General features: G+C 37.9%; 1 protein-coding gene across 7 annotated transcripts in view; it reads right to left on the reverse strand.

Annotated features, from left to right (window-relative positions):
• INPP4B (inositol polyphosphate-4-phosphatase type II B) overlaps positions 1 to 16206 on the reverse strand; it is a 315400-nt gene that overhangs the window by 43733 nt on the left and 255461 nt on the right. For all 7 annotated transcript variants that reach the window (XM_061354114.1, XM_061354112.1, XM_061354115.1 and 4 more), the window contains 4 exons: positions 12397 to 12541; positions 2609 to 2781; positions 1449 to 1572; positions 286 to 403 (listed from right to left, as the gene is read on the reverse strand). In XM_061354114.1, the coding sequence (XP_061210098.1) occupies positions 286 to 403; positions 1449 to 1572; positions 2609 to 2781; positions 12397 to 12541 (560 nt within the window). The remainder of the gene's footprint in view (positions 1 to 285; positions 404 to 1448; positions 1573 to 2608; positions 2782 to 12396; positions 12542 to 16206) is intronic.

Raw genomic sequence — 16206 nt, forward strand, 5'->3', positions numbered from 1 at the left:
GTATGAAAAACACGACAGAAACTCTGCATAACCCAGACATGTTTTGATTAATTTGTTTTAATAATTGGAACTTTTAGCTTTTCATCAGGAAAGTAACCCAGAACCCATTTTACTGCTATCTTTACAAATCACTGCTACCTCATTATATCCCCACTCACCTCATGAAAAGTAAAACTACTGCACTTTCCATGTAATGGAATTCAGCAACAAGAAAACCACTATCTGGCTTTGCATGTGCTACAGATTAAAATACATGCCATGGGCTCCAGGAAACAAAGGTCTTACCGCCTTCCAGTTATGATAGGCAAAAAATCTTCTGATTTAGCTTCGATGATTTTAAACATTACTTTCTGCAAATCTGAAATTCCCACAGCCATGTCTTCCAGCATCCCTGCTTCTTCACCTATATAGAAAGATTACAGAGGCTATTAACAGAGTAGATAGATCAGTCACTGAATAGGTTATAGTAAAGCAATACAGGGATTTTATTTTCCAGTCTGTGCTTCTAAAAAATCACAGTCCTAAATCTACATTAAAGTAACCTACATAAAAGCAGACTGATTTTTAGAACTGCTGACAATTCTCTGTGGCCTAAATCGTAACTTTGAGTATTAAGTACCACTGAAAATCAGGCTGCTCTGTATGTGCATACAATAACCTCAGAAAAGCCTTTTTTGTCTATTCTGAAAGTGTTTTTAAAGACCATCCTACTGATGGAGAACAAAGGGTTTGAGAATAACAACAAGCATCATGCAAAAGGGAGCCTGATGGCAATCTCCAAGTGAGGGTCTGCAATTGACTGTGCATTAAAGAGCTGCTCAAATGCTAAATCCCTACTTTGGTCAAAATCTCTAGTTTGGGGAAGGATCCAATACATCCAGATCAAAGCATTTTGAAACATAAGATAGTATCTCCCTCCAAATGTTCTTTTCAGTAAGTATCAATGATGACATCTATAACAAGCTAGGAATTAAAGACTTTTCAAGCTACCTTCACATCAGCAATACTGGTGTGTTCAGGGCAGAGGCTGATAAGAGTCAGTAACTGTTTAAGTCTGCTGTTTGGATTAGCTTTATAAACCTGCTTAGGTCAAATGCCTATACAAATGGAGACAGGTTTTATTTAAGCCAAAAGTTCCACTAGCTGTACAGAGGAAGGAATCTCCTGTATTTAAGATGATATCGTTCTGCACTCTGCATGGAATAATTAGCAGCTAGTGTTTTCAGAGGAATTGAGAATAAAATGAATGAGCAATTTTTGATGCAGAATTGACAGCACAGTATCAATGACTCCAACTGTGCTATTATATGGAAGCCTATTGTCTCCTAAGGATAGTACTTGTTGATTCATAAGCCAAATTACTGGAAGCAGAACAGAGGTTAAAATGAGAACCTCCTGGGTAAACCAGTCTGAATACATAAGAAACTTTTTCCAAGAACAATACTTACTATATGTACTAAGGAGTCCCTCATATTGCACAAGCAATCCAACAGTATGAAGCTGCTGTAAAAATCCTTGATCATGCAACCCTGTGTGCAGTTTGATTATAAACCCACAGACCAATCCAGCGAGCTATAAAGACAGTGAAACCATATGAAATCAGCAGATGTACTGTTATAACATAGTTGAAAAGAGGCTTGCTATCATTATGAGCAACAGAAATAATATTTAGATATTTGAGGAAAACAGCATGGATATTTCTGTTCAGTGACTACATACACATTTTCATATTATTATTGAGGCATTTTTTTGGTGTAAAAAGCTGTGAAATACTCCCTTATTTTACATTAGATAAGCTTCATTTATTTGTGGGGTTATGTGCTATTTACATTGACAGAAGCAAGACCAGAATGTCCGCTGGCAGGCTGTAAACACATAAGGTTGTGAATTATGATGGATTTGAAAGCAGTTACACACCTAATGCAACTGAATCTCCTCGGCAGTTGCACTCTAACTCTTTAATTATGTTGGGAAAAACATATAACTTAAGGGAGAAATTAGATGAATCATTCAGAGAAAAATCTGTCTGGAAAATAAGATCTACAGAAGATCAAAAGCACTTCAGTTATTAAAAGAAGACAAGTCTGAGAAGAAACATACTGATAGTCTTCAAACACATAAAATACTGCTACAATCTGATAACAGATAATCTGTTCTTCATTTCCAAGGTGACCGAAGGAAAAAAATACCTAACTTGAACAGCAGCAAGCTAGGTATTAAATTCCAGGCTATATAATATTCCAGGCTAGAATGAGAACTTAACCTACAGGTGAGGATACTGGCATATAATCTAGGAAAACTAAAAATAACTTTATGGATCCTTCTTTGTGAAAAAAAAAGAGGACTAGGTAACCTTTTCCGGTCCGTTGCAGACCTTCTTCTCTAAGTCAGTGATACAGTTACTATGGATTTCCATCTACTGTTATTTTCCCTATCACATTATAACATATTTAAGTGGATGTAATGGCAAATATAGGAAAAAAAATTGTGTTAAACTGAGAAGAGGGAAAAGAAAACCCAACAAAAAGAAAGAAAATCACAAACACTGGCATGAATAAAGTGCTTAATTATAGCAACAGTAGGAGATAAGTGACACAAGACAACCTACTGCCTGACTAAAGACAATGTCTCTTCTTAGGGTCAGCATCAAACACTGTGGTAAACCACAGGCAAGTTCCTGGAGCAGAACAAATGCCATCGATTGCTTTGCCCTGGTCACCACTTCTCCCATGCAGTCCTTCAGTGTAGTCACCAGGGGATATAGCTGCTCATACCAGTCACCTAGAACAAGATAAAACATTTATTCCAAAACAGAAAACTTGCAATTACAATGATTTCAGAATTAAAAGAGGGCTGCAGTGGCTGCATAGATTGTCCTACATTTTAAAACAACTCTGCAATTCTATCCTAACTGCTGCAGTACAGCAAAGGACACCAGAGAATATGCTCAGAGGTAGAAATCCAGCATACCACCAAGACTAAGGCTAAATCCTTTGCCTGAATCCAACTATATCCTGAAACAATGACTTTTTAACAGACCTAACCTCTCTGTAAAACTTGCATTAAACTGTCATAAACAGAGCATACAGGGATACACATGAAAACACATTTAGCACAAGATGAATACAGTGGAGATGAAGATTTCCTATTGTTTCCAGCACTAACAACTTGTTATCTAAACAAACAAAGTACCACCAAAAAACAGATGGAAGAGACTATAATTAAGAAAAAGTGAGTGCCAGAAAGCAAAACAAGAATAAATAGATATTTGGAAGGGTATTATCTGTTTGATATATAGGCTGGAAAAAAATATTAACTTTCAGGTCACATTCTTTTTCTTTTTAGCCTCTCTTTAGGTTGTTCTCTTTAAATATTTAGATATACTGGACTCTTTTTTTTTTAGGTACTTCAAGAGGAGAGATTTAGGATTTTTGCCATACATTTTGCTCTACTAACACACGGTAGGAATATCAGAAAACACAAGCCAGTGAAAATGCTTGAGAAAAAGGACTCCTTAATACATTACAAATGAAATGAAGTGATATCTAGGAACGGAGGAAAATCGAAACAGCTTACTCTAACTTGCCTAATTCCCAAGCTGTTCCTGAATTTTCCAGGACTTAATAAAACCATACCTGCATGGTAGTTGCACATAGGTTTGCCCACCTCTCCAAGCTGATCAAACGATAATAAAAAACCACCCTCCTTCAGAATCTGCATCTCAGTTTCACTGTCACAGTTTAAAATAAAAGAGAAAACAACACTGCAGAAGAATCTATATAAAAATAGGTAGAGTAACTGGCTTAACACAGTCCATCGCTTACTCATATTTTCTGTAGATTAGTGTAATTAAGAATCAATGATAATTAAAATCTGTTCCATTTAAATTGTAATTACATTGAAGATAACAGTACATTGTTTCAGGTAACATTCTGAGTCAGGCCAATGAAATACTCATTAGTTCTGGAGAAGTTCTTTAGGCAGGAAGACATAGCTGCCTGTTGCAAAGTCAATTTGGCTGTGCTCCAGAAAAGTAGCTAAATTAATACAACTGTAGGCAAGAAGACTGGATAGAACTTTGAAAGCCAGGAAAAACTGAGAAAAAAAAAAGAAGAAAAAAGAATTGCAGGAATGAGGAAATAGGAACAAGGCCAGTGCAGTCACAGAGAACAACCTGAGTTCCTTTGCAAATAATATCTTTGTGATCAGGCAACATGCATTCTAACACAGTCATACATATTTAAATGTGAGTAATACAGACTGAAGAACCATTCCCTGGAAAACAGCAGTTATGAAGTTAGAGCCATTGTGAACAAAACAGAACATAAGCCATCCCCTATTTCATGCTCCAGCTAAAAGAGGTGATCTTATACATGCCATTGACTAAGACAGCACTTATACGCTATGTGCCAAGATCTGGTGTACACATTTTAAGGAAACTGCTGAAAAAAACCTGAGAGCTTGCAAGACTTAGAGTAGTATAAGCTCTTTAAGACTATCAAAAAGGCTGAGCAGCAACTTGATGTCACCTCTTCATAAGGAGAAAATAACAAGTACTAACAAGGATGTTTATTCTTGGGAAAAAAAAGTGAAAGAACAACCAAAGGCCAGAGGCCAGTGAGACACAGTCAATTTTAGAAATAAGGTAAACAAGAAGGTGTGACATACTGAAGTCAGACTAGACAGACCAGACAATTTAAACTCTCCTTTTGGGTCTTAAATTATAGCAATTTATTAAATTAATCAATAAAGAAATTCCAAGGAAAGCAAATGTAGCAGAACAAGATCAAAAGATGCAATGCCTACTGAATCTGTCAACAGGGCTGTATGTGATTAAAATAGAATTTCTTTTCTGCTTCCAACTTGAGCAAATAATGAAAAAGATCATACGTGGCCACTTTAAAGCAGATCTCAAGGTAGACATCTGTTCTATTTTCATGGGAAAGCAGAGCTGGATACAGACATAGCCAAGGATCTTGCAAGTACACTGACAGCCAGGGCAAGAGAGAAAAAGCTGAATTTCTTGAGCTAGCCACACTTTGTGCACCTGCTATTACAATTTCAGATCATGTGGGTAGGGCTAAAAAGCTTTACTGACACTCTTTTTCATAAAAGAGGGGGTCACATACTGGTCACATAATACTTAGATCTGACTCTACTGAGCTGCCAAACTTAACCAGTCAATCCGCACTGTATTTCTGCTTCTTTATGAACATAACTTTGCTCTTGCCCTTACCGAGCTGTATCCTAATACTTCAGTGCTCCATTTCATCAAGATCCATTCTAATCCTGCTCCCATGGTGCTTAAAGCCTCTCCCAGCCTTAAGCATCTGCAAATTTTATAAGCATCATTCATATTTCATAAGCTAAGTCAGTAATGAAAATATTGAATAATACCGGACCCAGAACAAATGTAAGTGGATTCTACCTCATGTAGCCCTTCAGGTTGGCAGTAAACAACTGATAATCACCTTCTATTATTATTTTCCAAATTATTTTGCACATACCTTTTAGTACCTTCAAGATCACTTTCTCACAAGGCTGTTTTGGGGGAAATTATGTGTTTGGAATACTAACTTACTAAGTAATTTTTGCAACAGTTGCATTAACAAGGAATCCAAAGATTTGTAATTCTCAAGGCCATTTTTTCATTGAAGGGCATTCATGCTATATATATAAAAAATCCTATTGAGTACTTAAAGTCCCAAAGAATGCAGAGCTTTACTTATACATATTTTGTTTTGTAGAAAACAATAAAAACTGAAAATTTGTTGGAAGCATTACCCTAATGACTGAAGAAAGAGAAATTATTTTATTATAGAATATAAATAGAATTGTACTTGCCAAAAGGAAAGAAGATAAAACTAAAGCCTCTTGTGATTTAAGTTATCCATAGCAATCATCCTACTCCTTCCTCACATTGAAAATCCTTGCTCGAAATTAGTAAGGATGTCCAATCCCCAGAAGGTGGAGCTAGCTAGTAAATCTAAGAGAGGGATTGCATTGTTTCTTGAAAACAGAAAATATATGCATGGACTAGTGTATTCCCATGCCTATCCATTAATTTTAAAGCAAGGTTTGTGTGTTAAGTTCAAAATATGAGATATGCTGAGACCAGGATCTTAGAAAGGACAACTCTAAAGAGAAATCTATATAGCTGCTCAATCTTCGGTCTGTTAAAAATCACCATATGTCACTTGTTATGCAGAATATCCTGTTGCAAATACTTCAGCAAGAATATAAATCAGGGTCATTCATTAATAATGCATAGAGCTCCAAATATTCATCAGAAGCACTTGTTTAATAGCAAGTACAACAGCTTTTAAGTTGCTCCTTGAAACTGAGAAGCACTGTGAAACTGAAGTTAATGAAACATAAAAAAACCCCTGTATTTTAAAGCTTACAAGAAAATTCAGTAGAATTCAGAAAATAAAACTGTCTTGTATGCAAGACACAAATATGGAAAATGAATAAAAATAATAAAAAGCTATTATTTGTAAAGGGAGCTTTAAATCCCTGGTCTAAAATCAGGCTTAGACCTAACTTGCCACAACATCGCTGACATGTGAGGATACTGTTTGGGTAAAAGCTACTGCTTACACATCTGAATTTGTGGAGAGCTGCAAGATGCCCTACTACTCCTGCTTCATGAGAAAACTGTCAGTCAGCTCAGAATCAACTGTTGCTTTAAAGAAGGTACAGAGGGCCAGCCGTGGCTCAAGACCTCTGCTACTGCACAGACTAATGATCGCTTTCTAGAATCACTTTTGTGTTCAACACATTCAAGAACTCACATATTGACACTTCAGGTGACAAATCACAAGGTTTGCATCCTCGATACCATGGAAAATCTTTTGAAAAAGACTGAAGAGTAAGCATCTCAAAAAAGACATTAGAAACAAGAACAGAAGCAATAAGGAGATACAGGATAACTGTCAGGTTGCTAAAATGACAGGCAGCATGTTAGTGGTGGACTTGGTAGTCCTGAGGTAACAGTTGGACTTGATGAACTTCAAGGTCTTTCCCAAGCTTGCTGATTCTATGTACTGTTTGGAATATCCAAAGATGAGTCAAAGCCTATTGATGAAGCAAGGAAACTCAATTCAAAAATTGTTCTAGTCAGCCACTGGAAAGGAAACTAAGGGCATAAAAGCCAAACACATTAAAATGGAAAATGGAAGGATGAAATTAAAAGAAGTGGTATCACCACTATGCAGTTAGTGTATGATTAAAACATATGAATATGTGCAGCAAAGCACCAGTAATACTTCACTTCCATTGCTAACAGAGAGCTGTGGAAGGTCAGTTTATGACAGGATTTGCCCTTTGGTTGCCAGAAAACGCCCATCAGTCCCATGTTCTCTTAATCAGCATGCCTGTACAGGCAAATGATCTGTTTAGCACCCAGCTAGTCATTTCCATGTGCTAATATTCAAGTTGCAATATGTCAAACTGCATGTTAAATTTGATAGAGTTTGGCAGAAAAACAAGCTTCTGCTCTGTTCAAAGTCAGACCCATTGAAGTGCTCATTAAAATGTGCTGGTAATAAAACAGGAAAAGCTCTGAGGCTTTGGAATTGGACTTCTATCTCCTTTTGCCCTGGCAACAGAGGAAAAAGCCAATTCTGCCACTGCTGTCTGCACCACTTAAAAATCAGTGGAAATCCTCAATGGATTCAAGTCACCTCAAAATATAAATGGTATAAAGTTAAAAACTGAATACAGAATTAAAAGCAAAAGAAAGCATAACAGAGGGCCGTACAGACATATCGTAATGAATGAAACACAGCTACCCACAACTTAACTTTTCACTGTAGCTAACCATTTACCCTCTTACTACCTGGACACACAAATAATCCATGACAGAATTGAAATAATAGAGCTCAAAGGATGTAACTGAGTTGTCTTAACATCACAGATTGAACATTAGGCAAAATCTGCCCTATGGAAAAAGGCAAACAAAACAACCAACACAAAACAGCAGTAAACCCCTCAAAGTAGGTAATGTAAACATCATGGTACTATTTATCCACAGTCTGAATTTACTCACCTAGGACAAGAACATCCTTCTGACTTTTTTTATTTTCTTTCTTGAGAGGCTTAAAAACTGACTTAGTAGAGCTCAAGTATTAAACTTGGCGGCATAGAAAGGTCAGCTTCCTACCCCATATTGCCACTCTGCTCTTGGAGCTCAGTTTAACTTTAGTATGAGAGCTAAGCTCTTTGAAGAAAGAATGAGGTTTTATGCTCATAATTCTGTGATATTTCTCACAGGAATACCAAGAACTTGCAAAAGCCTGCATAAGTCTTCCTGGTATTTCTGCAGTTAATGTAATGGCAGTTGCTTGCACAGGTTGGGTATCCAGAAGAACAATCTTAAAATCTTGGGTATTTATTATTCCATTGCAATCATCTGAGATTTTCTATACAGTCACGTGGATTAATAGTGAAAATGGAAACCATCTAATGTTACATATATAAGTGTGTCAGCAGCTTTAGTCACAAGGAAAACAGAAAAAAGCAGCAATGACAATAACAGACATTAAGCTAAGGAAATCGGAAGTACTTAAAACATAGGAGTAATGGATAAAACTCACTCTAGAAGTGTTGTGCAACTAAGTATCCTGATGTCCTATTTAAAAATTAGTTTGTTGATTCAATTAAATAGTATTCCTTTCCCTTACACATTTTTAAGCTTCCTTTATTAGCCAAATTACTTAGAGAAAGTACAGGAATTATATGCTGGGCTACATACAGCCCAGGTAAGTACTCCACCAAAAAGAGCAGGATGATATAAAAGTGTGAGGGAAAGGAAAAGAATGTGCAGAAATAAAGCTGAAGTAAAGGCAAGCCTAAGAGAACAGGAAAGAAAAATGTGAGGAAAGCAAAGGGAAGAGAAAGTTTTTCACAAGTCTTTTGTTTCCACAAAATAAATATCTGCTACTCAAGCGAACACAAACCAAGGGGGAATTCTTCATTTTCCTGACTAAATGGTAACTTACACTAAAAGCTCTTCTTCTGAGGATGCAAACAAAACCAGAACACAGCTTTATTTCACTTTTCTACCAGCACTGCATTAGGAGGGATGAACTGAAAGACAGAAAGGTTGAATCTAGACTTAGAGTCCCCATCAGGTATCAGATTATTCAACAAAAATTAACCCACACATGCCTGCAGCAATGTGGCTATGAACAGATGTTTCCCTCCATTCTAGCTAGGAAATATGGCACCATTCCCCAGGTGCTCTTTGCTACCTCTGCTGAAAGTTACCATTGGTCCATTCATCTGCTCAGCAACATAGTTTATGATTCTGTAATTCACTTAAGGCAAAAACCAGGTGCAATCACACTGCCAGTTTAAATTGCCCAAGATCACGTGGTGAATTTTGCATGTAGAAAAACCAGGGAGTACTTGCACAGAGCCAGTGGAGGAATGGCTTGGTGGTAATTCTGATGGTGTAGTAGAAGGAGCAGACGGAACCAACAGACTTTTAGCAGCACAGCTACACATGGAGACCTATTAGGGACAGTGTAAGCGTAAGAGCAAACTACCACGTTTCACTGGCACCTCTAATGCTGCAGGATATGCTTTCACATTCTGACTGTCATGGAAAAAAGACAAGGCAAAAATAAAAAGGATTTAATGTTGTCAAGTAGTTCTCCAAGGCAAACCGCTCTGGAGCTAAAACAATAAAAATCCTCCCTCTCCTTTAAAATCCATCTACTCTTCTTGATTTATCCTGCAGAGAAATCATAATCCTGCAACTGATGAAACCACAGCATGTTACCTTGGTAACTGATAACTCAAATTCAGTCTTAAGAATACACTCAAAGGTCAGACTGCATGAAAAGTTAGGCTAAGGAAGGTATAATTCATACTGAAAGGTAAGCAGGAGAAAAAAGTGCCACTGGTATTTCTGATGGCAAAAAACCCCACACAATAAATGTGGGGTGGGGGGTGGGGGGGTGGGGGGAAGAGAATAAGATCACATGATGTCAACACTGAGACTGCAAATATAAACCTATCTTAGGAAGCTCTGAATATATGTTATGAAAACACCTACTGTTATAGGAATATGCTATTGCATCAAGGTTATTGTCATAATGTTTTCTGTCATCTAAAATGAACATGCATGCAGTCTTTTTCATCTTTATCATTGTTATAAACTACAAAAATAAAGTATTGAAACAGTCAGGTTCACTAATATAAGCAAATATTTCATCCTGTATTTATATTGTACTTTTCATTGTTTTGCTCAAACCCTGGGTATTCCCCATATTTCTTATAAACATCAGTACAATGTTTCTTCAGCTCAACTCCAGCACTGAAGCAGTTTCAGAATCAAAGATCTATCTGTGCCCATATATCTGCACTGTTGATGAAACGTTATGCTCAAATTATGGTATAATATAATTGCAAGATACAACAAGCTTTTCGTATATGTAATGTTTGTGAATTGTACGTAGCATAAAATTGTAATTTTAGAAATATATCTCTGGGTATAAACACGGTATGACTTCATATCTAGGAGAAAGTTATGAGCCCATACAAACCAGGCTTCAGATATAAAATGGAGAAGAATTAAGGCAGAATTTCTAACCCTAAACTTAGAATGTCAACCTCTATGGAGGTGTTTCATGGTGAGTCTTTAAGGCTTCACATCAAACTTCAGAGAGAGGATGCAGATTTAAAAAGCCCATATAAACCCCCACTATCATAGAGAAGTCAAGCATGAAAAATTCTGGCACCAAATGCAATGGTTTTGAAAAACATCAGGCAAGCAATTTTGGATGGTGTGTGCCAAAAACCTGGCTGGCTTTTCAGAAAGTTCCATCTTTTAAGTTAGTCCTATAAAAGAAAGCGATTTAAAAATTTCTCCATGACCTTGAAAGTCCTATAAATTGTCAAAGGCACTGCAAGATGCTCTCATGAAAATATCATTGGGAAATTATGTCTTCCTCATAAAAGAGTACATGAAAACAAAGTGATCTGCCCCACAAATCTGCAGTTTCCATGTTGCAGAACACTCAGCACAACTCATCAGAAGCACTGATTGTGCTCTCACAGAAGAAAACTTGTACTGATTCAAGAGAAAAGGGAAGGCCCTGAAATGAAGGGGGAAACAAATAAAAAAAAAAGAGTAATTTATTCCAGTGCAGTAACATCTTGATATTTGTTGTGTCCTTGGCCTGTCAGCTCCACAAGACAACCCAGCTGAATGAAACACATCTATAATTTTCAAACCATTATTCCTTAGCAAAGGTACTTTTCATTCTATTTGATGACTGCTTATTATAGTACCTAAAAGGAAGTAACTTTTAAGGGGTTTTGGCTTTGTGAGCTAAAAGCAGTAACCAATATTTCATTTGCCTGTGTAAGGTGTGAGCCTGAATCAAAGCTAAGAGTATGTTTTTTGTAACTCCAATGAACTGCTTACGTACATTTTATGGATTATACAGAACAACAGAGGACATGCTCAGGGTTGAAGAGACTGAAGGAAGATCTGTAAACATTCACTTTGCTAAGCGTGTCAAAAAGCATCCAGAAAGAATTATACTGTCATTACTTTTTTCGTAATGGGGAGGCAGAGGGAAATCTGAAGCTCCATAAAATAGTTGTGGCATTTTTGTTGTTCTATGGAGTTTCTTTGGTTGGTTGGTTGGTTGTTTTTTTTAACTGAAGAGTTGGACTCCCACCAGTATCACTGAGGAGCTGTTTCATTTGTTCCAACACACTTGCACATCACAAAATCTTGTTGGATTTCAGAATTAGATTTAATCTATGCTTAGAGAAAGCAATATGGAATGTAGCCATAGGATATCAGAAGATTTGGTAACAACAGCCTGTTGTGGATAAAGTTTTCTTCACATCTCACGGAATCACTTCACTTAGCCCTCAGTATTGACACACACTGACACCCATATTCAGGGAAAAATGAATTTTAGCAAATCAGAAAACAAAGATCAGTATAACACTTCAGAAAAGTAGAACGGCTTACAGGAGAATGACACAGAGAGAACATTCACCTTTCTTGTAAGTAAGACACACTCCAATTTTTTTTCTTAAAACGGTATATGCAAGTAAAATCTGAAATAAATTAAACTACCCTAGCCTTCAAAGGAAAACATTATTGCTTCAACAGGTTTTCATCGTAGCAAAAAATAAAAAAAAGAAAGAAAGAAAAATAGAAAAAAAGAGCATAGCAAGAAGTTTGAGCACACAAGGGAACTATAATTTGACAAATAGCCTTCCATCCTTCAAGGATAGAACTGTGCAAACCTTGCTATCGGCACTCTCATGAAAGATGCTACTGACCCTTCTCTATATTGCTTTTCTGTGACTTTTTCCACGTTCATTTACTCTAGTCAGTGATTAAAAAAACAAAAGCTTGCTTACCACCTGTATGAAACACCTTGCAATCTGCTGCTGAAGGATCATTTTCACCCTCTTTAGTGTTGCTGACGTTGTCTTTTTCAAGTAATCTGTCCACCATGGCAATAACACAGTTTAAACTCTTTCCCACATTGGCCCATACCCTGTCCTGAAAAAGCATAATTATCACTGCACATTACTGAAGAATTAAAAGAAGAGACAATACTAACTTCTTACTAACACCTTGAAGTGGAGATGCGCAAATTACTGTAAGTATTATTAGGAGTATTAGGTGTCAGCATATTACTATTTTTCTCATTCTTCAGCCTACTGACAACTTAATCCTTTTTCATGTATTTTTTTTCTTGCAGTATAAATGACTGAACTGACACTGTTTGGGGTTTTTAGACACTGTAAAACACACATACTTCAAAGTCTATGATAAGTGCATGCTAGGTTTCGTGCCCAATTACAACAAACTGAGCAGTTTGTCTGAAAAAATAAAGAGAGCAGACATACAAAGCCTTGCCAAATCAAACCTCCTGTGCAACTCCCGGTTTTGTGCCATAGTACATGACAACCTCTTTTTGATAATTTAACATACCCTCTATTTTATCACACCAGTTACTCTGTTAAAGCAAATGTAAATAAAATTAAAAGCCTAGAATTAGAAACTTGTTTTCATGACATGTTTGTTAGGTAACACAATTTCAATTTTGTTCTTCACCTGTCACACAAACTGCAACCATCATGCTTAATTGAGTTTATAATAAATATGAGAATTACAGATGCAACAGAATGATAGAATGAATTCTGCACAACAGAGAACAAGAGACATAATATGGAGTGAAAGACAAAGCTGTTATGGAACACAGGAAGGGTCCTTCAGGTGCTGGATGATGCAGAAATTGAAGCTCTTGTACCTACTTATATGGAGCTGAATAAGAAAAAGGAAACAACCAAGTTGTACAGACTTGAGGCTGTACACAACGCTAGCAGTCAGACTAAACCCAGAACATAAACCCACAGAAAAAAAACCCCATATACATGTTTTAACACCGAGTCATTCTGAAAATAATGCAGAGCAACCAGAGTTTGCTTGAAGGTTGAAAAATGGGAAGATAATATCACTGCTTTTCTTTCAACTTTATAATAGCCACAAACATTATGCACATGTAGCCCTTGAGGCAAAAAACCTGGGAGTTGAAAACACAGTAAGAGAGAAGGTTAAAGAAAACTTAAACCTGAGAAATACCGTAGTTCCACAGAAATGGTAACACCTGGAAGTTTGGTGAAGGCAAAGTTAGAACTAAGGCAAAAATTCAAACTAAGATTTCTTTTTAACTACATGCCACACTTCTTAGGCCATTATCCTGATCTTTCCCTGTTCCCTCCAACTGAGGCCACACCCCAAAACAAGCAGACATCCTATCCTGAGGGACATGACATGGACCTGCAGGCTGTTGAACTGTATTTGCTGAATCTGTACAGAAACACAGTTGCTCCGTGTCGCTGCAGCAACGTAATTTCCCTTTCTTCCGTCTGCTAGGGGAGTTTAATCCCAACACAAAGAGTGATGTTTAATGAGCATCTGGAGTTATTGCATAAGTAACACGAATATGAGCCCTTGTTTCATTTTGGAAAGGACACTTTTATCTTTTCAAGCCACCTATTAAGCCAACATTGAGAGGATGTCTATACAATATTCACATAAACATCCCCTGAGGGTTTAGAAGCAAAATTCATAAACACCTGTTGACAGAAAGCTCGCCCTTATTATCAAATAGAATCATAGAATAGTTAGGGTTGGAAAGGACCTTAAATATCTGGCTGTTTTACATATGGGCATGTGAGATGGAACAAGAGCCTGTCCCACACTCCTTTTTCTCCACATTGGAGGTTCCTAGGATTAGAAGATATCACTATAGGCAGACAGAAAAAGTAGATGTGTCTACCGTTCATTGTGACATTATTCTGTTTGCACCAAAGATGGCCACACTTTGCCAAGAATACTGCTGAAATTTTGTAGTTTGGTAAGAACAATTCTCAATTAAAAATGCAATTTCCAATCAGTGAAAATCAAGTGACACCCTATTAGTCTCTGTGATCAGAAATCCATCCATTTAACGTTCTTTGTCATCCTCTACTACTCCCATAATGTTTTCCAGTAGCCAAGCACATTTAACACCCATTTTTCACCTTTGTAAGTGGTGTATTTTCAATCCGCCCAAGAATTACCTTACAGGTGACCATTCTGCAGCATGTGCCAGGTTAAAGCACAAAATGACACACACAGCCTCTCAAATAAACATTCTTGTAAGCCCTCTGTGTGATGTGAGTGATCAGAAGAAAATAAGTCTTATTTCTCAACACACTGAACTACTATGACCCTAGATTCCCAAGTAAGGATGCTTCTTCCCTGATACCAGTTTTCCCACCAGTTGTTGTGGATCTAATTGGATGGTAAGTTTACTACTGTGGTGTGAAAGAACAAGAGAAACAAGGTTACTTGCTCCTTCTCCTTACCGCTTCAAGATCAGAAGTCAAGCCAATGACAGGGAAGGTGGAAAGGGCTTGACCCTGCTGGGACAAGGCAATGACACACTGATATCTTTTACTTCTTTCAAATTTTAGAAGCCATTATTGAGTCCCAGCACGTGTGGGGGAGTGTTGCTAGTTAGAAATGGCCACAGATGCACTTCTCTTGTTGCCTCTGCAGTGGCACAGCCAGGCACGCTTGCATACTCAGAATGATGTCCATGAAAAGCCAGGTCTTGTCATCACAGAAAGCTGATCGCTTTTCTTAAGACATTTAAAAATGAACCTGTATAAAGCAGATATCTTAACTAATGTGCATGATTAACCCCCACCTGTGATGCGGCAGTACTTTGGAATGGAATATATTGCACACAGGTCAGTATGTCAGACCTGCGTCTGAGTACCATGTCAGTAGTTGAACGTAACTTATTGGAAACACCATTTTATCTGTTCTTTGTAGCTTCAACTATGTTAAGTAGTCAGTCATAAATGTAAAGCAGAAAAAGCTCCAAACGCAATGTGCCCACCTTTTCTTGTATTATAGAAACATAGAATCATAGAATAGTTAGGGTTGGAAAGGACCTTAAGATCATCAAGTTCCAACCGTCCTGCCATGGGCACGGACACCTCGCTCTAAACTATATCACCCAAGGCCTCGTCCAACCTGCCGCTGAACACTGCCAGGGATGGAGCATTCACAACCTCCTTGGGCAACCCATTCCAGTGCCTCCCCACCCTAACAGGAAAGAATTTCCTCCTTATATCCAATCTAAACTTCCCCTGTTTAAGTTTCAACCCATTACCCCTTGTCCTATCACTACAGTCCCTAATGAAGAGTCCCTCCCCAGCATCCCTATAGGCCCCCTTCAGATACTGGAAGGCTGCTATGAGGTCTCCACTCAGCCTTCTCTTCTCCAGGCTGAACAGCCCCAACCTTCTCAGCCGATATTCATATGGGAGGTGCTCCAGTCCCCTGATCATTCTCGTGGCCCTCCTCTGGACTTGTTCCAACAGATCCATGTACTTTTTATGTTGAGGACACCAGAACTGTACACAATACTCCAAGTGAGGTCTCACGAGAGCAGAATAAAGGGGCAGGATCACCTCCTTCGACCTGCTGGTCATTCTCTTCTTGATGCAGCCCAGGATACGGTTGGCTTTCTCGGCTGGTAGTGCACACTGAAGCCGGCTCATGTTCATTTTCTCATTGCCCAACACCCCCAAGTCCTTCTCCGCAGGGCTGCTCTGAATCTCTTCTCTGCCCAGCCTGTAGCTGTGCCTGGGATTGTTCCGACC

Source organism: Neopsephotus bourkii, unplaced genomic scaffold, assembly GCF_033783945.1.
Source record: "Neopsephotus bourkii isolate Nb327-2 ecotype Australia unplaced genomic scaffold, CSIRO-AGI_Nbou_v1 NB_718, whole genome shotgun sequence".
NCBI lineage: Eukaryota > Metazoa > Chordata > Aves > Psittaciformes > Psittacidae > Neopsephotus > Neopsephotus bourkii.